Below are 21,138 nucleotides of genomic sequence, written 5' to 3' on the forward strand. Positions count from 1 at the left end.
CCCTAGATAGTGAGGCCAGCATTCCTGTGTGCAGCATCGTACCCAGGAAATCTGAGCAACAGCCAGGAGAGGTCCAAGAATGACAGAACTATGAGCACCCCTACCAAAACTTGACGCTGTTGAGCCAAATCAACATTTAAGTCCAACAGGCCAACTCCTGCCATCCCGCCCCAGATATGGTCATCACAGAAGTGCATGGTAGAAGAATGGCCAACACAAAACTGCCCAGGGAAGCTGTACTATTATCCATTCCCAGTAAAACTACTTGGGACCATGGTAGTTTAAAAAAAAAAAATCTGATCATTAGCTACTAATGACAAGGCAAGAGGCTCAGCAGTCATTTCTGGAGGTTAGTGGAGCTCCCCACGCAGGGCACAGGTGAGAAGAATCCAAGAGGCTCCCTCCTCTTCCCTCAATCTTCACCTTGCAGAGGTACTATAGGGGAAAGGGATTTTTTTACACTCTCCCCTAGAAACACTTCAAGACGTACAGCAAAGTCCCAAGGTAACACTGAACCATCTCTTTGCTAGGAATTTGGCAAGATGGCAATTTCTGAACCAACTTACTAGAAGAGCTACTAGCTCAATTCTTACTCACAGGTCTAAGAGGAGGAGGGACTGCTGCACTCACATCCCACGTCCCGCTGCTCTCCTTCCACCAAAGGGCACAGAGCACAGCTAATTCCACAAGTGAGCCTTCCTGCTACCCAACACCCAAACACTGTGTAGCAATTTACCCTAACAGCTCTTGAGGACCCCTAGATAGTGAGGCCAGCATTCCTGTGTGCAGCATCGTACCCAGAAAATCTGAGCAACAGCCAGGAGAGGTCCAAGAATGACAGAACTATGAGCACCCCTACCAAAACTTGACGCTGTTGAGCCAAATCAACATTTAAGTCCAACAGGCCAATTCCTGCCATCCCACCCCAGAATGGTCATCACAGAAGTGCATGGTAGAAGAATGGCCAACACAAAACTGCCCAGGGAAGCTGTACTATTATCCATTCCCAGTAAAAGTGGGGGGACGAGGAGGGGCAGACATTACAAATGTGGGAGACCCTATGAGAAATGGCAGCTGATGACAACAGTTACCCTATTATCTCTGGGTCCTACCCAAAAAGCAGCACCAAGAAAGGGCATGATATGCAGAGATCTGTAGCCGGGTGTGCAGCCCTTGAATTACCAAGGGACTCAAGAGATACAGCTCATTTTCCTACAATTATGTAGGAACTAGAACAAAGACTACCCACCCCTACATTGAGGCCACTCCTGAGAGGCCGTACCGCTTATGATCATCAGCCCACCCCCTTGGTAGGCCCATTTGGGGAGAGGGAGTCACATCCAGAGCGGGGACCCCTCCAGGCAGACACTCACAGGGCAGCCCATCCCACTGTCACTGGGGCAGGCCAAACATAGTTAGGAGGGCGGACAGATCCCGAGCATCAGCCGCCCCATAGGCATCGCTCTGGCCTAACATAGACAATGCCAAACGCAGGGTACTCCAGATGTTCTCTGACATGGCGCCCCCTTCGCCCCGAGGGCCACGGCTTTTCCTCTGCATGTTCAAGGCCTCCAAAAAGTGTTCCACAGCCTCCCTGTAGGGAACAGGAATGAGAGCTGGTGAGCAAAGGAAGGGGGTAGGTCAGCTGGTATGGGGAGAAAGAAAGCTGGGGATGGATAGTCAAATAACAGGAACAGAGAATGAGGAGCTAGGGCAAAAGGCAGGAAAAAAAGGTTCATTCATTTATTACTCAGCAGATACTCTCACCAAGAAGTTCATTCATTCATTACTCAATAGATACTCTCACCGATGAGCCCCAAGGTTGATGCAGCTGATGCCCAGGTTATAGCGGGACCGTATATAGCCTGGTTGTAGCTCAAGAGCCCGACGGTATGCAGCTACTGCTTCTTCACTCTGGTTTCCATTGGCTAAGGTGGCCCCTAGTTTATTCCACAGCAAATAGTCCTGGGACAGGGATGGAGAAGGGTTAGGAACATAAGCCAAGCTCAGATCAAATTCTGCCCATTCCTCCCCTGTTCACCAATCTGTTTAGCTAATATATAAGGAATGTTATGATCCCATTCCTTTCCCCTCAACACAGTTGATTGTGTGGCTCAATGTAACCACTCTCACCAGACTCCCTTAAGTTCAGATGGCTCTGCACACCCACCCTTCTTTGCCCAATTCTCCCAATGTAATCTGTACATGGAACACTGGAATGAACTATCCCATGACTCCAAAGGTCCCAACAAATGATTCTTCCATAAGGTACAGAGTGATGTCCTATTTCCATTCCTCCCCTGAGGCTCACATTGGGACGAACGCTGAGGGCAGCTGTGAAACAGTCCACTGCCTTGTCATACTCCCCACTCAGGTTGAAAAGGACCCCTAACCCACACTGCACATCAGGGTCAATGGATGTAGGGTCCAGGCGCACAGCTGCCAGGAAGAGCTCTTTCACTTCAAGAAACAGGGAGCTAGAAAAGGAGAGAAAAATGTGGATGGATATGTCTGTATATTCCTACCCCTCCAAAACGATTCCTTAGTCAATCAGATCCCAGAGATTATCAATCTATCAGCCCTCCTCCTACTCTACTCCCAAATTCCAATTTAGAAACCTGCTTTTCTGTCTCCTCCCAGCATTCCACTGTAAAATGCAGATCTCCTTCAAGTAGATGCTTGAGTCTCAATCTATCCAGATTTCAAAAATCAAGGTTCTCCTCCTAATTGGGTTACCATTCTCACCCAAGAACTCCTCACTCACTCAGACAACAGAGATCCCAGGATGCGCTTGCTTGGGCCCAGTCCTGCACCACTGGCCCCTTCTTCCCCGGGCACCACCAGATGGGCATAGGCTGGTGTGTAGCGCAGCCAGTCTCGCAGTGTTTCACAGGCCTGTCGCTGCAGGGACTCGTTGGTGAAGCTGACAGCCAGTGCCATCAATGCTGTCCGGTTATCTGGCTTTAGCTCCAGACACCTGTTTGAGCAGAGATGGACAGAACTGGTATTGCAGTGACAATGGCAGCCATCAGTACCCTGGGATCCAAGCCAAACTTTGAAATGCAGTCATGATGGCCTCACCTGCCAACTCCCTCAGATTAAGATACAGAGGAATCCTCTACACATAAGTTACTAATAAAGTTACAGATCTGAGAAAGGGAACATTTTAGCAGCCAAGGAGCCAGCCAGGATCTCACAAATAAAACCAAAAGCTGTTGAAGGAATGGAACCAGTTATCGCCAACTCACTCCAAACCTTAGAGTTTCAATCATGAAAAACACTCTATAGTTAGTGGCCAGAAAGAAGACAAGGATCTGGATCTGGGCTCTTATCATTCTAAAGGCGATTTGGAGAGCCCTGGAATCCCCTCACCCCACCTCTCAATGTACTCACTTCCGTAGTGCGCTGATGGCTAATAGTTCTTGTTCATTCTCTGCCTGTGTGGTACCCAGATACTGCCAAGCCTAGAGAGAAGTCGACAGATTCCATCACCCCTGTATTCACCTTTCCATCCTCCCTTCCTCTGGCTCCCCGCCACTCACCATCTCACTCTCACCCCATCCCAGGCCAGCACACTGGCCCTATTCCATCTGGACTACTCTTTGGGACCTCCCTCAAAACTAGAGGAAGCAGTCTCTAACTTGAAGTCAGAAGAATGAGTCACTCACTTCCATGTGCTTAGGATCCTGCTGCACAGCCGCCTCAAAAAGCAGCACAGCATTCGGCAGGTCCCCATCCTGAAGTCGCCGCAGCCCTTCCTCGAAAGGCTGGGGGTGGTTACGCAGGGGGTTCTCCTCCTCAAACTGGTACCCCTGGAAGGAAGAGAAGCCAAATAAGAGCCCATATGAAAAGGAGTCATCGCAAAGCAGCAGGAATAGGAGATGACAGCCAAGACAGAGGTGGAGAAGTTGAAGGTCTCCAGAAAGGTATCTGAACAAATGACAAAATTTCCATATTAATAAGGAGATCATGTATGACTACAGTAAAGTCATTCAGTTTTGTGCTCACACTTCTAGCTCCTGTTCACAATAACTGGAAAGCTGGGCTGGCCTACAAACTCTGATCCATGCCGAGTATGAGCTTATTTTAGGAACCCTTTATAGGCCTGAATTTCCAAATCCTTGACTTCTCAGCAATGAACAGAATACATGACTTGCCAGGATTTGCTTACAGTAATGAGATAAGCTCTCCTTAGCTCTTCACAGGGCATTTCTAGGTATCCTGCAATAGTGTGATAATGTAAAGGAAAGGCAATTTGGAATTAGAGACCCTGCCATTCAAATGCAAATCTTACCTAACTCATGGAGTCATTGTGGACAACAATAAGATAGCATGTGTTGAAGCGCTTTGAAATTTTTAATTTATTCCCCAATTTCATTCTTAAAAGTTATTAATATTCATCTGTATCTGATGGTAAATGATAGCTAAATCCCAAAATCTTGAGGGCAGAAATGTTTCAGAAATACACTGTCCCCTTCTAGCTGAGGAATTCTCATTTGAGGGAAGAGTTATGATGCTCTGTGCAAAGTTTTGTCTAGTGGCATTTCATGTTAGGCAGAGAGGTAATGAGGTAAAGTGGTAGTCACTAATAAGCCATAGGACTTGGGACAAGCAAATAAAATGCTCCTTCTGGCAGAGTAAACGGTTACCATCACAAAACAATATACCAGTATGACAACAAGATGCAAAATACCAGGGAGGGCCCTTCTAAATGTAGTTAAGGACAAATTAGAAAGTATACATGATAAATACATGAATAAGGCCCTTTTACACTATTATTGCAAAACTGCTGAAGAATCAGAAACACTTAAATCTTACCAAAAAGTTTTAAACCATTAGAAGTCATCAGATACAAATTATTTGTGACAAAAATTAAATAATTACAATAAAAGTTTAAGAAGCAAGACATATACAAGATGGATTTAGGGTAAATGTATAAAAAGTATATTCATATCAAGATTGGTAAAATATATTTTTAAATAATAAAATTTTTTAAAGAAAAATTAAAAGGCCATGAATAAAAATTAGTACATTCAGAAATCCATGTATTTATCTGACCATCAGCGTCAGATCCACATTTGGGGGGGAAAAGTACAATGACATATACTGTATAGTTCAGTAACACAGCACAAAGACAGATAAAACCTGAATTGCTCATTATTAGTGAGTAATAAAGTAAAGCATATTTTTGTAAAACATTAATACAAATGTTTCTAATCCTAATTTTGCAATATCCTAAGGTATCAATGATATCAAATAGGGATCGAGAATCTAAAACATAATTATGTTTTTAAGTTTCGAACTTTAACATTTATTCTGCCTAGCATGTCATTAATATGCAAGTAAAAATGCTATGAGAAAATGCTGCTTATATGAAACTAGTGCTATGTCTGTATTTATCAAAAGCATGGAAGTTTTTATCTAAAATTTTATAACTTGCCACTTATAAGTTACAGGGCCTTTGCAACTTATCAAATTGTTAATACAAATTAATAAAAATAATATCTCCAGGTATTTCCTCAAGTTCTTGCTCATCAGAATACTATAGAAGAAACTCTTATTATGGTAAAACATAGGGATGGGTCAGCTCTCTTTCCTATTATATTACTGGATAGCTCTCAGAAAATCAGACTGGCAAAAATCATATTTCTCTTAGTACTAAGTTTTTCATTGTGTTTTTTTTAAGTTATCTCCAACTTTATTCGTCTCTATCTCTGCACAGCTCCCTTATGTCAAGATCTGCCTTCAACTTCCTGCCTTATATCTCAATCCCAGGTTCTAGGCCCTGAATCCCTTCCCAAACAGATCTGAGCTAAGAAAAAGATATCCCTACTCACTTCCGCAGTTCCTATTTTGTCTTCTACAAAACCAAGCAATTCTCTCCCTTCCCTATAATGCTTCAACTCAGCAGCTCAATTATTAACCACATCCCCAAATGCCCTACAACCCACAGGCAGTATTTTTTCATAGTGATAACCCTGAAATAACATACATTTCTAAGTATATGCTATATGCAAAATTTGATCACTTTTCACCACTGACTGATGGCAAATTTTCCTAACATTTATTTAATATAATTCTTTGAAAACACCCTAAATTGGGTGATCTCAATGAAGAGATCAGAATTTAAAGTAAACTTATGAGTTTAAAAAGTACATAGGTATTAAGGTGTGGAGGCACAGAGAGAGTCTACCACTCCACACCAAAGGAGTTATCTATCTTCTCAAACTGTTCTCAACCTCCCAAGCTCTTGCTGCATTGTGTGCAAACTTCTACCATAAGTATAATGTCATCGTATCATTGTTATTTGACAAGGGTGGTCTATTGTTAACCTTTATAGCCTAAGAATAATGCATACTCTCAATTACTAGAGGACAGCAGAGGCAAGGGAATGTTTTAGAGTTCCTTTCAGAAAAGGGGGATTAAGAAAATAATTAAAAGTGAGTACCCAGCCCTGGCCTGTTTGGCTCAGTGAATAGAGCATCAGCCTGCAGACTGAAGGATCCCAGGTTCAGTTCCAGTCAAGGGCACACACTCCAGTTGCAAGCTCGATTCCCAGCCCTGGTAGGAGCACGTGCAGGAGGCAACCAATCGATGTGTCTCTCTCACATCAATATCTCTCTCTCTCTGTGTCTCTCCCCATTCCTTCCACTCTGTCTAAAAATCAATGGAAAAATATAATTGGGTGAGGATTAAAAAATAAACTTTAAAAAAGTGAATATCCAAATTCAGGATTAAAGGAGAGACAACAAAACAAGGAAATCCTGCAATCTGAAAAGCTAGTTCTTACCTTATCATAGGAAGCAGTTGTGATGTCATCATAGTCAGAAAGCCAGGGGTGAGCCTCAGCATCCCGTTTCGCCATCTCCTCCAACTCTGCCTGCAACTTGTCCCAGAAATCGACATCAGACTGTAAGGAAGGGAAGGCAGCTAGAAAAGGGGCACATCATGACCACCCCATCCCACCTCAGCTCCACTATAACAGTTCCCTAAGGCACTAAACTTCAATGTGTTCAGAGTATCTGAAGAGCTTTTTCTAAATGCAGATTCCTAGATCCTATTCCCAGATTCTGATTCAGTCATCTGAGGTGAATTAGCATTTTTGAGAGGCACCCACCCCAAACAATTCTGACACAGATGATCCAGGAACACTATGCTCATCATTTTTTATGTTAAAACCCACTCGCTCCTCGCTCACGAGGTCTTTTCTTGTGCGGTGTGTACTCCTGCACTATCTGCTCTCACCTCTATAGCTGATTTGGCTCGTTCAAACTCCATATCAAGGGCAGATGTGTTTACTGGTCTTGTGAACTGGTCAACCCAGGCATCTGATGTACCCTGTGACAAAGAAGGATGGTCATACCACCACAACAACTTTATATCCACTAAACACTGACTAAATACCCACTGAACACCACCAACCTGGACACTTCTGAGAAGAACATTCTCAGAACCTCTTTCCCACCAACTCGGACCTGGATGCTACCAAGACAAGCTGACAATAAAATCCCTTCCCCATCTGGGACCGCTGAACACTGAACCTAAGGCCTAGGGCACCAGCTGGCTCTGAAGTGGAACTGGGAGGTGACAATGTCCTACCTGCTGCTGTACAAACTCTGCTGCCCACTGTTCTGCCTGAGCTCGGCCCGACCCTGCACCGGACTCCAGGGACACCTGCCCCTCGCCAATCTGCCGCACGAATTTCAGGAACTGGGGCACAGAGACACACATAGGCCACTCGGGAGAGAACTTCCAGGTGTGCACTCTCAACCATGCCCAAGATGAGCCTGCACTTAGCCCTCCCCCCTGACCATCTCGGGCTGTAGACAAGATATGCTAAAGACCCTAAAAGAGGTAGAGAGCAAAAAGAAAGGGATTTCTGGCTCTAAAGATTTAAGAAGGAACAGAAAGAAAAAAAAAAAAGAGTTAGTAGGCAAGGAAATGAGGGAAGAATGTTGGAAGGAAGAGGCAGATCCGAAGTCTCCATCCTCAATTAGAAGGAATGGACCAAGGATCTCATCTCCTTCTCTTTAAACTGAACTGGGGTAAGAGAAGCAAGACCCTTGACTTTCAAGATCCAGCAGAGGGGTGTGGCTCACCTCAGAGTTAGCCAATTTGGGGTCATCCACTTTGGCCACAAAGTCACTGGCAGTATGCTGTAGATCATCCTGAGGATGATAATCATCATACCTGGAACAGGTAAGGACAAACTAATTTTACACATTAGTTAGCCACTACCTTCTCCATGCTATTCCCCACTCCCAGCCCATGGCCATCACAGTTCCTATTCGGGAAAAGAGAGTGACCTTATTCTACTCTCTTGTTGAGGACCTACAAATTTCAATTTACATTAAAGAAGGACATCTGAGCAGGAGTGTAAAGCACTAGCTATATCCTTTTACCTCTCCCTTTTCCAAACATATCTTTGCAGAGAGAAGGAATACATAGGCTCCAACTTAAAAAGGAAACAGGGTGCAGAAGGTAAAGTTACGAACTTTTGGTTAGGACAGTTAGGATTTTTAGGGATCATAATACAGGTGGAACCTTAATGTACAAAATGAGGGTTTTACAAGTTGGTTTGGGAATGTAGATGGAGGAGGCTGGAGGAGGCTGGAAAAACTGTCCAATCCTCCTTCCACAGGAATCCATCCAGGAAGAAATGGCTGCACTCACCAGCGATCACTAGCAGTTGTTCCCTCAGGCTCTCCCAGCCACAACTTCTCCTCTGACTGTTCCAGATATTCCTCAGCCCAGCGGGCAGGAGACACAGACAAAGGGTCTATAAGGAGCAGAGAGTTGGGGAAATCACACAGGATTCAGTGAAGGGGCTGGGAAAAAGTGTACTACCTTGACCAAGCCAAAGCAGACAAAATCCTATTTAATCCCTTAGAGACCCCTGGTCGAAAAAAAAATACTACTAAATTTTCAGTATCCAACCTACTCCCCCAAGGGCCTGGCATGGAAATTTACTGAACTGGGAACAGGAGATCAAATAAAAAGAGTAAGGACCAAAGCTTTTTGCTTAATGTGTCAGAAACCTCAATAAGAAAAAGCAGGCACTAGGACCTTCATCTTCCTCGAAGGTACTGCTGGGAAGCAGAAAGGACCTAAGGGAGAACAGAAGAGCTCTAGTTCCTTAACCAAATCTCTGGTCTGTTCTCCATCTAGAGAGTTCACACCCTCCCAACGAAAGGAGCCTCATATTTCATCTTAATATACCTACCAAGAGAATCTGAGAACCAGAACACTAGAGCTAGAGTTAAAGATACATGGGTCCACTCTTCCCACTGGATGTTTTTTTGTTTGTTTGTTTTGGTGTTTTTTAGTTGAGATGTAAAATACAAACATTAAAGTTCATAAAGTATACCAAACTTCAGTGGACTGCTTCATTAGTTTCTACATATGAATACACTCAAATCACCACCACCCACATCAAGATATAGAATATTTATAGTCCCCTCATGTCTCCATTCCCCAGGGATAAACACTTTATAAACAACAACTTTATATCCACTAAACACTGACTAAATACCCACTGAACACCACCAACCTGGACACTTCTGAGAAGAACATTCTCAGAATCTCTTTCCCACCAACTCGGACCTGGATGCTACCAAGACAAGCTGACAATAAAATCCCTTCAGTCACTTTTGATTAATTCTGAGGGCTATGTTTTTAAGTCTAATTCTAGAAATTGTCTTAGCTCTAGTGACAAAGGGCACAGCTGCAACATGTGAATAAACATATCAAGGCAACAGGTCGAATGAGGGTGCTGAACTGTTTGTTTCTCAACCTCCAGGACTTTGCTCTTTACTATTCTGGAGTCAGGGGGAAAAGGCAAAGAAAAATTATTCTAAGGGACTCTACAGAATGTGTAAACACAGAGAAAGCATGAGCCTGCAGTGTTCATTCCTTTTGCTCTGCATCCACATCTTTACAAACCAGATACTAAGATGGACTTCCTGTATTTGTCCCCAGTTTGAAGAACTGTCATTGCTTTTAATACTGAGGAAATTTATCCCCTCAGTATTAACATTTAGCAGAAATCTATATTCTATTCCATTTAACTGAGACTTTACCTGAATAAACTCAACAAAGTAATCTCAACATCTGAGAAAGTAATGCCAAAATCTGGGAATATAAAGGATTAAGACTCTCAGAATACTCCTAATTATAAATAATATATTACCAATATAATAAAAGATATAGTTGACAAAAAAAAAAAAAAAAAGATATAGTTGACAATATTTTTGATCATGGACTCTGTCTCTTAATGTCACAGATTCCCAATATTTATATCCATATTTCCCTCATTAGCTCTTACAGGCAACATTTATTTTTCCTTTGCCCCAACTAGACTGTTGGCTCAAGAGTAGAGACCTACTAGTGAGATGCTTAACACTTACGACTTTATAATACCTCCCAGTTTCTTTGTCCCATTCTGTTGAAGAATAATCAGTTCCTTCTCCTTACTCTCAACTAGAGTGTTTTACAAAAGCATACTCAGGCCACAAGTGCTCCTTACAGAGAACACCATTTCTGTGAAATGCTCCTCTCAAAGATAAGAAGCAACTGAAAAAAATACAAAGCACCTGGACTGTAAAACAGACATGAGATAAATTAAAAGAAAATCCCAAAGGTGAGAAAAGACTTCTTCAAATATCTGTACTTTGATATTTGGCCATATTAGCCAAAAGACTCAGAATTTTCTGGCAACGGGAACCTGCTTGGCCTTCACAATATTTTTTGAGAAAATCAGATTCATTTGGTACCTCTGAGATTTAAGCATCTAAAGCCTACAGATGGAAAAGGACTGTCCTAGGTCACACTGATTACTAGTAGTAGAGTTAAAACTAACAACCCAGGTACCAAATATCCAATTCAGAATGTTCCTCTTACAGTTTCTCATTGTGTGTTCATTCTATCTAGGCACATCCACCCCAAACTCAGAACTTCCTACCCTTATCCATCAAAGTTTTCCACATTTGCTAAATAGCACAGTAATAAAGAATGTAAATTCTATAGTCAACCTACCTGCACTCAAATCCCAACTCCACAACTTATTCACCATGCATTTTCAAACAAATTACTTAACCCTCCAAGCTTCCATTTCCTTATCTATAAAATAGAAATAATAATAGCTACCTCATAGAGAGGTCATAAAGACCAAATGAGATAATGCATACATAAAACACAAAGTAACAAGTATTAACTATTGCTATCATAGCTGGCTGCTCATGGCAAACTCATACCCAAAGCAGAAAACATTACAATGAGATTGTTATTCCTTTTATTCCATAGCCTCTTCCTCTGCCATCCAGGGGCAATCTATAGCACTCACCTACTGCTTCTACTGCCCACTGCTTTTCCTATGAAAGTACAGGATTCATTATCATTGAACCTCACACACCACGTTAGCTGAAGCTGTCTAAATTCAAAACTCCTTAAGGATGTGTTTCATTCCTAGAGCTAAGCAAACATGAGATGGAGAATTATTTGGCCCAGAAAATTAGGGTTGGGTGGCATATTCTATCAAGAAATCTGGCAGACTAAAAATTTAGCTTTATGTGCAATGGAATAATTCTATATCTTGATTGTGGTGATGGTTACACAAATCTACACGTCATAAAACTATAAAAACATACACAAATAAGGGCATGTAAAACTGATGAAATCTAATTAGCTCTATGGATTATACCAAAAGCAATTTCCTGATTTTGATATTGTGCGTAACAGTTATGCAAAATGTTATCATTGAGAAAAACAGAGTAAAAGATACACAGAACCTTTCTGTACATTTTTTGGCAACTTCCAGTGAAACAATAGTTATTTCCAAATAAAACATTAAACAAAAAAGTTGAACTTCACTGTTCCTTTTAAACTTAATTCTAGAATTGTAACAATGGAGATTAGAAAATAATAAGGATTTAAAAAATATATCCTTCTCTCATCTCAGTCTACTTATCCATAAGGTAACAAGTAATCTATATCATCAATATAATCATATCACCCACAAATGTTATGAGGATAATAAAAAAATTAATTACTAGAAAATCTATTTCCTTTAGCTCTTTCTCCCAGATCTCACTTCATTCATTCACTAAATACCGAAGATCCACTACATACAAAGCAATATACTACTGCAATAAGACATTTTTATGAAGACAGACTCCAAATAGCTCAACTTCTCCTTCCAGCTTCCCATGTCTCTGCCTCTATGAAGCAGGCATGATTACAAAAGAATGTATAAAAAAGAGGTCTCCCAAAGAAGATTTAACAGATTTAAGATAAAGTCCAATGTGTGTTTATTAAGTTGTTTTTCACTTACAGGCTAAGGAAGATCTCAATGGCTGCAAACAATTCAGGTAATTGTAACAAAAATCTCATCAGTCTCAATGCTTGCAGTAGCAATGATTTTTTTTTTTTTTTGAATTGTGATAAATGACTGATGCCCACACATTACAACAGAAGTCTCTCTGTAATAAGAGATGGCACTTACATCTAAGGTATATATGAAACACTGAGTTTCAGTCTGGTGGAGGGTCTCTGTTACAGCTCAGATTTCTCAATGATAGTGTAATGGTTCTAAGTATAGAGCCCACAGTCAAACAGACGTGAGTTCCGATATCAGCTCTGTTACTGAAAGACTTTGGACAGAGTATTTAACCTTCCCAAATCTTAGTTTCCTTATCCATAATATAGGGGAGGAATACTTGCCTTGTAAGTGTTACTGTAAAATTCAAATGGGTTTAAGAATATAACATGTATAGCCCGCTGGTGTTGCTCAGTGGTTGAGCGTCAACCTATGAACCAGGAGATCACGGTTCGATTCCAGTCAGGGCACTTGCCTGGGTTGCAGGCTTGATCCCGAGTGGGGGGCGTGCAGGAGGCCACCAATCAATGATTCTCTCTCATCATTGATGTTTCTATGTCTCAAATCCCAACTACACAACTTATTCACTATGCATCAATCTCAAAGGATGCAGGGAGCATGGATGCTCTCAAAGAGGAAAAATTTGGCTGAGAACCTGAAGAGCTGAAGCTGTAGGCCTGGCAGTACTACATAATGGTTAAACCCACAGGGTCTGGAATCATTCAAACCCAGAGTCAAATCCCAACTCCACCACTCACAAAACTGTGTCACCTTGGGCAAAGTTCTTATCTATAAAACTAGGAATAAAAACAGTAACTATCTCCTGGGCTCTCATGATTACATAGATAATGCATTTAAAGCACTAAACACAAAGCCTTTAAACATGGTAAATAAACATTAGCTATTATTATTAATTTGTATTATTATCATCAGGGTAGGGCCTTTGACCTCCAAAATCTTATACTTCAGGCCCTTGCACTCAGCAATTTCACTCTCCAAGGCCCAATCCTGTTCAAGATGACTTAATGCCAAAATCCCATAGGGTGTGTTAAATAATTCTCTCTCCCTGAGCCACACTGAAATCCATCCAATCTCTCCACCAAACTACAGTAATAAAGTTTCAGATAACAAAGTAAACATAATTCCTCATATTCTCATTCTCTCTCTCTCTCTCTCTCTCTCTCTCTCTCTCTCTCTCTCTCTCTTTCTTCACACACACACACACACACACACACACATCTCTTATCCAGTTCAAACCCAGTCCTCTGTATAGTATAAGTTTCAGTTCCCTATTATTATCACCTAAGGGAAATCAGGTTCAGTGGCCCATAGAAATGAGTCAAGAGTCCAGAAAAGTCATAAGCAGCTGAATCACTCTATATATATATAACCTTAGATGAATTAGGGTAACAGTGTAGAATACTGATTGCCCCATGGGAACCATTTTAGATTTTCCCATGAGGAGCCTCACCTGTAACTTCAGAGATGAATTCTTGGGACCAGTCAGTCTCATTATAATCCTGCGTTACATCCACAGCATCTCCAGCTGCAAGAAATTCCTGGGCCCAGTTCTCAGACAAGGCCAAGTCTGCCACCCCAGGGGCTGAAGAGAGAGAGGAGAGAACTAAGAAATAGAAGAAATACATATCATTCTCTCATACCTAAGGAACCCTGAGTGCACATGAAAATACTGTTCCTTTTGTCTCCTTCTGCATCTCAAGTTTCCTAGTCCCAGCAGCATCCAAATATGGAATCCCCTTGGCTCTATCTGCACAAAAAATGGTGATCTCCCCTCCCACCAGACTCTGGACCCACCTCTCTGGGGTGCCTGGCGGAAACTTGACTGTTCAATCTCCTGCATCTCTGCCAGGAGGTCATCCATCTTGAAGGTCTGAGGGGCACGGGATATAAGTGGTTCATTCTGGTCCTGGAGGAATTCGGCCACCAACTGTCAGAAGAGAGATGGTGAGATGAACCCAGCAAGAGGCAGGGCCATGGGATGGGGGTTACTAATGTCAAACAGAAGGAAATGAAAACACAGAAACTACAGATTTGGGAATACTCCCAGAATACATTTTTAAAAAAATAAGCAAGAGGGCTAAAGCAAATTTCATTTGGTCAGGAAAGTCCAAAGACTGAAATGTGGGTGAGCCAACTTTAAAGTAAAAACACAATGGGCAAAAGGAAAACAGAAGAGACTAGAATACTTACCTCATCTTCAGCGGCTACCCCCAAAGGCTTAGAGACCTAGACAGAAGGGAAACAATAAAACCTCTCTGAGCCTCGTTTCTTCATCTATAGAATGGTGGCCTCCATCAATGTAAAGATGTACAGTGCTTAGCATATTGTTTAGTAAATACTCATTAAGTAACTATTCTTTGCAACACAATGAGCAGTGATTTTCAACCTTTTTCATCTCATGGCACACACAAACTAATTCCTAAAATTCAGCAGCACACCAAAAAATAAATTTTTGCTGATCTGACAAAAAAATAGGTATCACTTTGTTTTTTTGTTAAATGTATCTTTTTATTGATTTCAGAGAAGAAGGAAGAGGGCGACAGAAACATCAATGATGAGAATCATTGATCGACTGCCTCCTGCATATCCCCCTCCCCCTCTGGGGATCAAGCCCCCAACCCTGGCATGTGCCCTGACCTGGAAATCCAACTGTAACCTCCTGATTCATAGGCTGACGCTCAACCACTGAGCCACAACTAGCTGGGCTAGTTCTAATTTTAATTCATTCACAGCGCTTGGCTATTGTGTTGGCTCTTGTCATTTTCTTATTTGACAATCTAAAGAAAAAGAGGTCAGTGCCCTTGACTGAATAGTGGGGTCTATTGCATGTTTTAAAAAGTCTGGCAGCACACTGAGAAAGCAAGCAGTTCAGTGTACTTAGGTATATCCTCTACCCCAAGCCAGGACTGGGGCTTTCCAACTCAAGAACACGCACCGCCTCGGGGGTTCCTGGTGGCCAGGGGCCAGGCCTCAACCCCTCCTGCCGAAGGGCCTTGTCCTGGGTGAAGTGTCCGGCCAGCTTCATGAGCGGGTTGGCACCCCCGCATTCGCCCTCCACCAGCTCCCGCATTGCCATGGTGACCGCCAGCTCTCTGATGGGCAAGAGAAGGTTAGGAACTCAGGTCCCCGTAGTCACACCCAAACCACACCTCAGCCAGTACCTGGAGGAGGCAGACGGACGTCTGTCCCAGGTTAGCCACTGGCCCTTCCCCACCCTGTGCCTCTTGCTGTCGCCGCACGTCGGTCAGAAGTCCGAGAGGGGACCGCTGCTCTCCTGCCGCCCACCCGCCTCACCGCCAGTCAAAGGCCACAGCTTTCAGCCTGGGCCTCCCCAGCGGCCTCCACGACTGCAGTCTCAGGCGGCGGGACTGACCGGCAGGCAACCCTCAGAGGGGCCTGGACCCCAGGAGACCACGGCGGGGCAATTCCGCAACCGGGCTGTACCGGGGTATCGGCAAGGCAGGGCAGGGAAGAGTGGGAACGCCGCCAGACCGCAACGCCAGGCCCCCCACACGCCCCACGGTCCCACAAGCTCCGAGGAGGGGCCATCCCCTCCACTAAGTCACCTGGGCCCCTCCCCCAGCTCCGCCAAGCCAGGCCCACCCCTCCCGCGCTCCGGACCACCCCGTCTCCCCGCCCCAGGCGCAGCTCCAGCCCCGTCCCGGGACCCGCGAGGACACGGCAAGGACGAGGAAAGCTCGGTGAACGTGTCCTCAGGTCCCCCAGGCCCTGCGCTCACCGCCGCGCGCCGCGCCACCCGACCCGCCGGGGCACCTGGTGCCGGGCCGAGTGGGAGAGGAAAAGATGGGGCGGGGCACCAGGGGCGGGGCTCAGGCTTAAAGGGGCCGTGACCGCTGGGCTGCGGCCGCTGCCTCGCGGAAGTTGTTGAAGGGGCGGGGCCTTAAGGTCGAGAGGCGGCACCGCGGGAGCATCCGTGAGTCTTAAAGGGGAAGAGCGCCTTAAAGGGGAAGTCAGGAACCGCTTTGGGAGCTCTTATGAAGGATCACGGACTCCAGGGAAGCTCAAAGAAGAATGGAGCAAGGAGGGGCTTCCTTAGCTTTGGTGAAAGCCGAGGGCGCTGGATCCGAGGCTCAGTTCATTCTGGTTCTTCCCTTGGCGGAGCACCGTATAACGCGGTATTTGCGAGGTTCAAATCCGGGGCCTTCCCCAGCCCTCTAGGCCTGTCCCCTTCTAAATCGCCCCTAGCTGACCGTGTACTGTCTCCATGGAGACAGAAGCTGGCCCTCAAGCCCTCTGCCACCTCTGGGTAGTGGGGAAAATAGCACTAGATGATGACAAATTTCGTAGACTAAAATGGGGTCCAACGCATCCTGAGACCTCAAGCTGGTAACCTACGGGGAAGGTGCCCAGTGAGTCATTCCTCTTCCCTTCTCCCTCCATCGCCACTGGTCACGGTCACCATGGTGACCTGACTCCCACTGCTCCAAACTAGGAAAGCACAGACAAATTGCAAGAAATGATTTTTAATCACGGATTAAGCCTCATACCCCACCATATGTAACAGTAGTGGCTCCAGTGTCAAACTTAAAGGTCACTGAGAAACCCTGAAATCTCACCTGGCTCCAAGACCAAGGGAATCCTGGTGTCATGCAAAAGGGCAGGAGGTGCTCAGGGCTGCTGGTAGATGAGCAGGCATGGGTTAGTGCCAAAAGAACAAAAGTCCGAGTCCAGCCCAGGGTGCAGGAGGGGAATAGGTAGACAGCAGGTGGCACCCTGGGCCAGGCTGTCCTGCAGATTGCAAAGGTGGAGGCTCCAGGGATTCGGGAGGCATGGCTGTGTAAACTTATTTCGGGGAAAGTAGAGGAACTGCTCCAATACATCAGGGAAACAGAATGGCAGGGCAGGCCTGAAGATTACGCAAAAATTCTCCTTTCAGAGGCCCTATTTCCCCCGGTGCACAATGACATTAGTAGAAGGAAGGCATTTCTGCTGGTGCAGATAAGCTAACATCATGACATTAATTCCAGACGTGTTTCTCATTTTCAGTTCAGTAGTCATATATGCTTTCTTATTATCTTTACAAACAGTTATTTGGGACACAGTGTTGCTTTAGCCCCAGTCCAAAGGTTATTTTGCCCTGTCTTAACATTCCAAAGGTTTGAGGAATAAGTTCATGTGGGATGGCAGCACCAACTGCATTTTACAGTGGCCTTATATTATTTTTCTACATACCAATGCCTTACTTAAAAAGTGCTCATAGCCAAGATTCTGCCCATTTTGAGGTGTGGCCAAAAGACCACCTGTTTGTTGAACTAGTCTCTGTTTTGTATTAACTGTAGTACCAGGTCCGCTTTGCCCATCCAAATCAAGGTCACCCACAGAAATTGGCACCCAATGGCCTGTGAGCTCTTGTTTGTTAAGAACCTAGGGGCTCCCATTGTTAAAGTCCCTATCTATTAAAAAAAATAACCTTGTGTCTGTTTAAAACACACTGGAAACTATAAAAATAGTCGTTTTCCTATGGGCATTAGCCACAATACGCTTCTGTAAACTGTCAAGGAGAAAAGAAAAAAAAATCCAGGTGTCTCTGACTCCAAAGCCTGTGTTCAAAACCACAACCCCGTGCTGCCTGGGCTTCGAATGGAAGGAACTTTAGGGATCTCTAGAACTTCGTGTTTTTAAAGATCCCATGTACTGTAGCTAGGGATGGTTTTGTGCATCTCCCAGTAATTGATGAAAATAATAGCTGACATGTTATGTGCTGATTCTGAGTTATTTCAGAAAAAGTTCTAAGCCTCACCCGGCCCTTTGAGGAAGTAATTCCCCTTTTAGGTTATGAACCAACGCTTAGAGAAAAAGACCAAGAACAAACACTAAGTTGCTGGGATTTGAACGGAGGCAGGGCTGATAGCAAAGCCCTCCTCAGCCCTGCTCCCCATCACCTCACCTGGCAAGGGGGCCCTCTGTGCTGTAGGATTTCCTCAAAGCAACAAGATGGCTCATCAAGAGTAGGGCCCTGAGGGCCTGGCCAGTGTGGCTCAGTGGTTGAGTGTTGATCCACAAACGAAGAATTCACCAGTTGATTCCTGATCAGGGCACATGACTGGGTTGTGGGCTTGATCCCCAGTAGGGGGCATGGAGGAGGCAGCCGATCAATGTCTCTCTCATTGATGTTTCTATCTGTCCCTCTCCCTTCCTCTCTCTCTCAAACAAAAACAAACAAACAAACAAAAAAAGAGTAGGGGCTAGGGGAGAGGGTCCCTGGCCCTGGGCTGTGTGAGGGGACTGCTAAACTATCAGGAGACTAGGTAGCGTGAGCAGGCCTAAAGCTACCTGGTACCCTGGGGCTTTGACCAGTTGTCATCTGGAAAATGTATTACCCTCTCTTCGCTGCTTCATGCCTTTGGGACTTTGCCCTCCCTGTAGCGCCATGGAATGAAGGAAGACTGCTCTTCCTTCCGAGGCCTAATTAAAATTCGAGGTCTTCTCAAACGTTGCTTTTGCCCACTAGCAGCCTCTTTCCCCAGAGCCTGCCACGCCGCAGCCCATGGGGAGACCACAGTATAATCGTAGCTGCACGTGTTTAAGGGGGAAAGACCACACCTGATGAGGAGACAGGAGAGGGCTGCAGACCTGAGGTGAGAACTTGGGAAATCTGGGCAGCTCTTTGAGACTGGATATTTGGGGCTGGCATTCCCTTATCCTTGTATATTGGAATCCTCACCCAGGCATCGTGGGATTTCTACTCCTGTTTTCTCAAAGTCAGCTCCACCACATCCCAGAGTCTCCATCACCCCTTCTCCCGCTACCCACTGTTGCTAAATTTAAATCCTCATCTGTCCTTTTCCTGTAGGAGGTGGGTATTTTAAGGGAGCGACAGCGTGGTGCCTCAGGAGATGCAGTGACACCAGTGCTGTGAAAATAATCCTGCTAGCTCCTCCTCTCTGTCTGTCAGATGCCTCCACCCACCTCTCAGGGACTCGCCCAAAGGATGCTGGGTGAGGAGAGGGTTCCCAGGAAGTGGAGTTCAAGAAACTGGGGAAAACATACCCGCAGTGCACAGAGAAACAGAGTAGACACAAACTGATCCTTAGACACCCCTCGGAGACATCCCAGGATCTTGAGGGATTCACCAGGTCAATATATAGTCCAGCCGAAACCGGTTTGGCTCAGTGGATAGAGCGTCAGCCCGCGGACTGAAAGGTCGCAGGTTCGATTCCGGTCAAGGGCATGTACGTTGGTTGCGGGCACATCCCCGGTAAGGGGTGTGCAGGAGGCAGCTGGTCGATGTTTCTCTCTCATCGATGTTTCTAGCTCTCTATCCTTCTTCCTTCCTCTCTGTAAAAAATCAATAAAAAAAATATATATATATATATATATATATATATATATATATATATATATAGTCCAGAGGAGTCCTGAGGTATAAGTCTGGGGGATCTTCTAGGGGACACACTTTGGGGAGCAAACATGGATATTACATTCTGAAGGGTATATGAGGTCTCCCATAGCTCCTAGAAGACCGAGAACAGAAGTGTTATTCTTTCCCTACCCAACAAAGTCCCCAGGGTGGGGGCTAGTGGGTGAGGCAATGGAAGTTTCCGAATTCTTGCTGATGGGTGCATCAGCCTGAAGGTTGCAGGGTGTAATGGAGACTCCTGACATGTGCAAAGCCCTCTTACCAGTGTGTGTGTGTCTGTGTGTGTGTGTGTGTGTGCGCGCGCGCCTAACACCCAGGAAGCACAAGGGTGAGTTTTCAGGTCTCTGGTCTGGTAACAGGAAGGACACACTTTGTTCTTGAACTTGTGGTTACCATATCTGCCTCTACAGCATGGCTTTTCCCAAGGGCATAGCTCTTCGTCTTACATCTTTTGGGAAGCTAATTAATTTTCATTGCAGAGAGAGGACTTCAGAGGAAAACATCCTTCCAGTGCAGAAGAATGGAGTCAGGCCAAAGGAGATGTGTTGGCTACTTCGAATTAAATGGGAGTAGGTAAATTGGAAACGCTGCCCAAGACCAGGCACCCTGAGGCTTTGCCAGCTTCTACATGGGAGGTTATGGAGCAGCATTCCAGGAGATCTTGAGCAACAAAATAAAAACCCATTTGGACTGCTGCCTGCTGTCTTTTCTCTGCATGGTCAGAGTTGGCATCTTGCCTCATGCCTGATTCCTCATGTGCACTCGTGGGTGTGTGTGTGTGTGTGTGTGTGTGTGTGTGTGTTCAAGGTCTTCTCCAGGCCCCCAGGCTCCTACATATACCACCACCCCCACCACCACTCACGATGCCTCTACGTGTTCAATTGTCATAGAGGGAGATGGCAGTAACCATATACTGGGATATGGGGTATCAGACATGAGGGACAGGAAAGGTTACACCTATAAGACATAATCAGTGATCAGTGGTTCTGATTCTGGAGTCTCCAGGAAACTAATGTAGAATGGTAGGTTTCAGAAGAAACTCCATCCCAGAGGCAGATGATCCAGAAAGGCCAGGAGTCTGGCTGAGATTGACCAGACGCTAAGAAAGACTCCACGCTGCCATTTGCCATTCTATGCTGCTGATGTGTGTCCATCAAAGGGGGGACAGTTCCCAGTGAGCTCTCCCTCTCCCCTACCTGCTCCATAGAGGTGTGGCTTGAACTGGAGGTGAATAAGGACCCTGTGCCTACGTCTCAGCCACAGTGCATGGGCTCCAAGGGCAAGCACAGAAATAACGGGATGCACTTGGCTTCAGCTCCTCTGCATGGGAAGCTGTGGTCTCTGAGACCAGGGAGGGTGAGGA

General features: G+C 44.9%; 1 protein-coding gene and 1 long non-coding RNA gene across 8 annotated transcripts; one reads left to right on the forward strand and one right to left on the reverse strand.

The window, feature by feature from the left end:
* Window positions 1-270: 270 nt before the first annotated feature.
* PEX5 (peroxisomal biogenesis factor 5) lies at window positions 271-16,192 on the reverse strand. Of its 7 annotated transcripts, XM_054719325.1 has the most exons (17): window positions 16,134-16,192; window positions 15,330-15,486; window positions 14,585-14,620; window positions 14,189-14,321; window positions 13,845-13,976; window positions 8,674-8,779; window positions 8,100-8,190; window positions 7,600-7,710; window positions 7,246-7,338; window positions 6,791-6,910; window positions 3,669-3,812; window positions 3,394-3,464; window positions 2,765-2,977; window positions 2,312-2,477; window positions 1,808-1,965; window positions 1,374-1,594; window positions 271-435 (listed from the first exon to the last, which is right to left on the reverse strand). In XM_054719325.1, the coding sequence occupies exons 2-16, from the start codon at window positions 15,468-15,470 to the stop codon at window positions 1,393-1,395; spliced, it is 1,917 nt and encodes a 638-aa protein (XP_054575300.1). In that variant the 5' UTR covers window positions 15,471-15,486; window positions 16,134-16,192; the 3' UTR covers window positions 271-435; window positions 1,374-1,392. The 7 variants fall into 7 exon arrangements, with proteins under 7 accessions (XP_054575300.1, XP_028006235.1, XP_028006234.1 ...); XM_028150434.2 differs by having other exon boundaries at window positions 271-1,594; window positions 6,791-6,886; XM_028150433.2 differs by having other exon boundaries at window positions 271-1,594.
* Window positions 16,193-16,421: 229 nt separating this feature from the next.
* On the forward strand, window positions 16,422-20,435 carry LOC114232680 (uncharacterized). The gene is made up of 3 exons (XR_008556533.1): window positions 16,422-16,530; window positions 18,883-18,993; window positions 20,255-20,435. It is a non-coding gene; the product is annotated as an uncharacterized LOC114232680 (long non-coding RNA).
* Window positions 20,436-21,138: the final 703 nt, after the last annotated feature.

This window comes from Eptesicus fuscus, chromosome 7 (genome assembly GCF_027574615.1).
Source record: "Eptesicus fuscus isolate TK198812 chromosome 7, DD_ASM_mEF_20220401, whole genome shotgun sequence".
Lineage (NCBI taxonomy): Eukaryota > Metazoa > Chordata > Mammalia > Chiroptera > Vespertilionidae > Eptesicus > Eptesicus fuscus.

Coding starts and splice junctions, on each gene's coding strand:
- PEX5 (XM_054719325.1), bottom strand. CDS start 15,470: ATGGCAATGCGGGAGCTGGTGGAGGGCGAATGCGGGGGTGCCAACCCG. Junction 8,780..13,844: donor ATTCATCTCTGAAGTTACAG/GTGAGGCTCCTC, acceptor TGCTCCTTATAG/ACCCTTTGTCTGTGTCTCCT. Junction 8,191..8,673: donor ACAACTGCTAGTGATCGCTG/GTGAGTGCAGCC, acceptor TACCTGTTCCAG/GTATGATGATTATCATCCTC.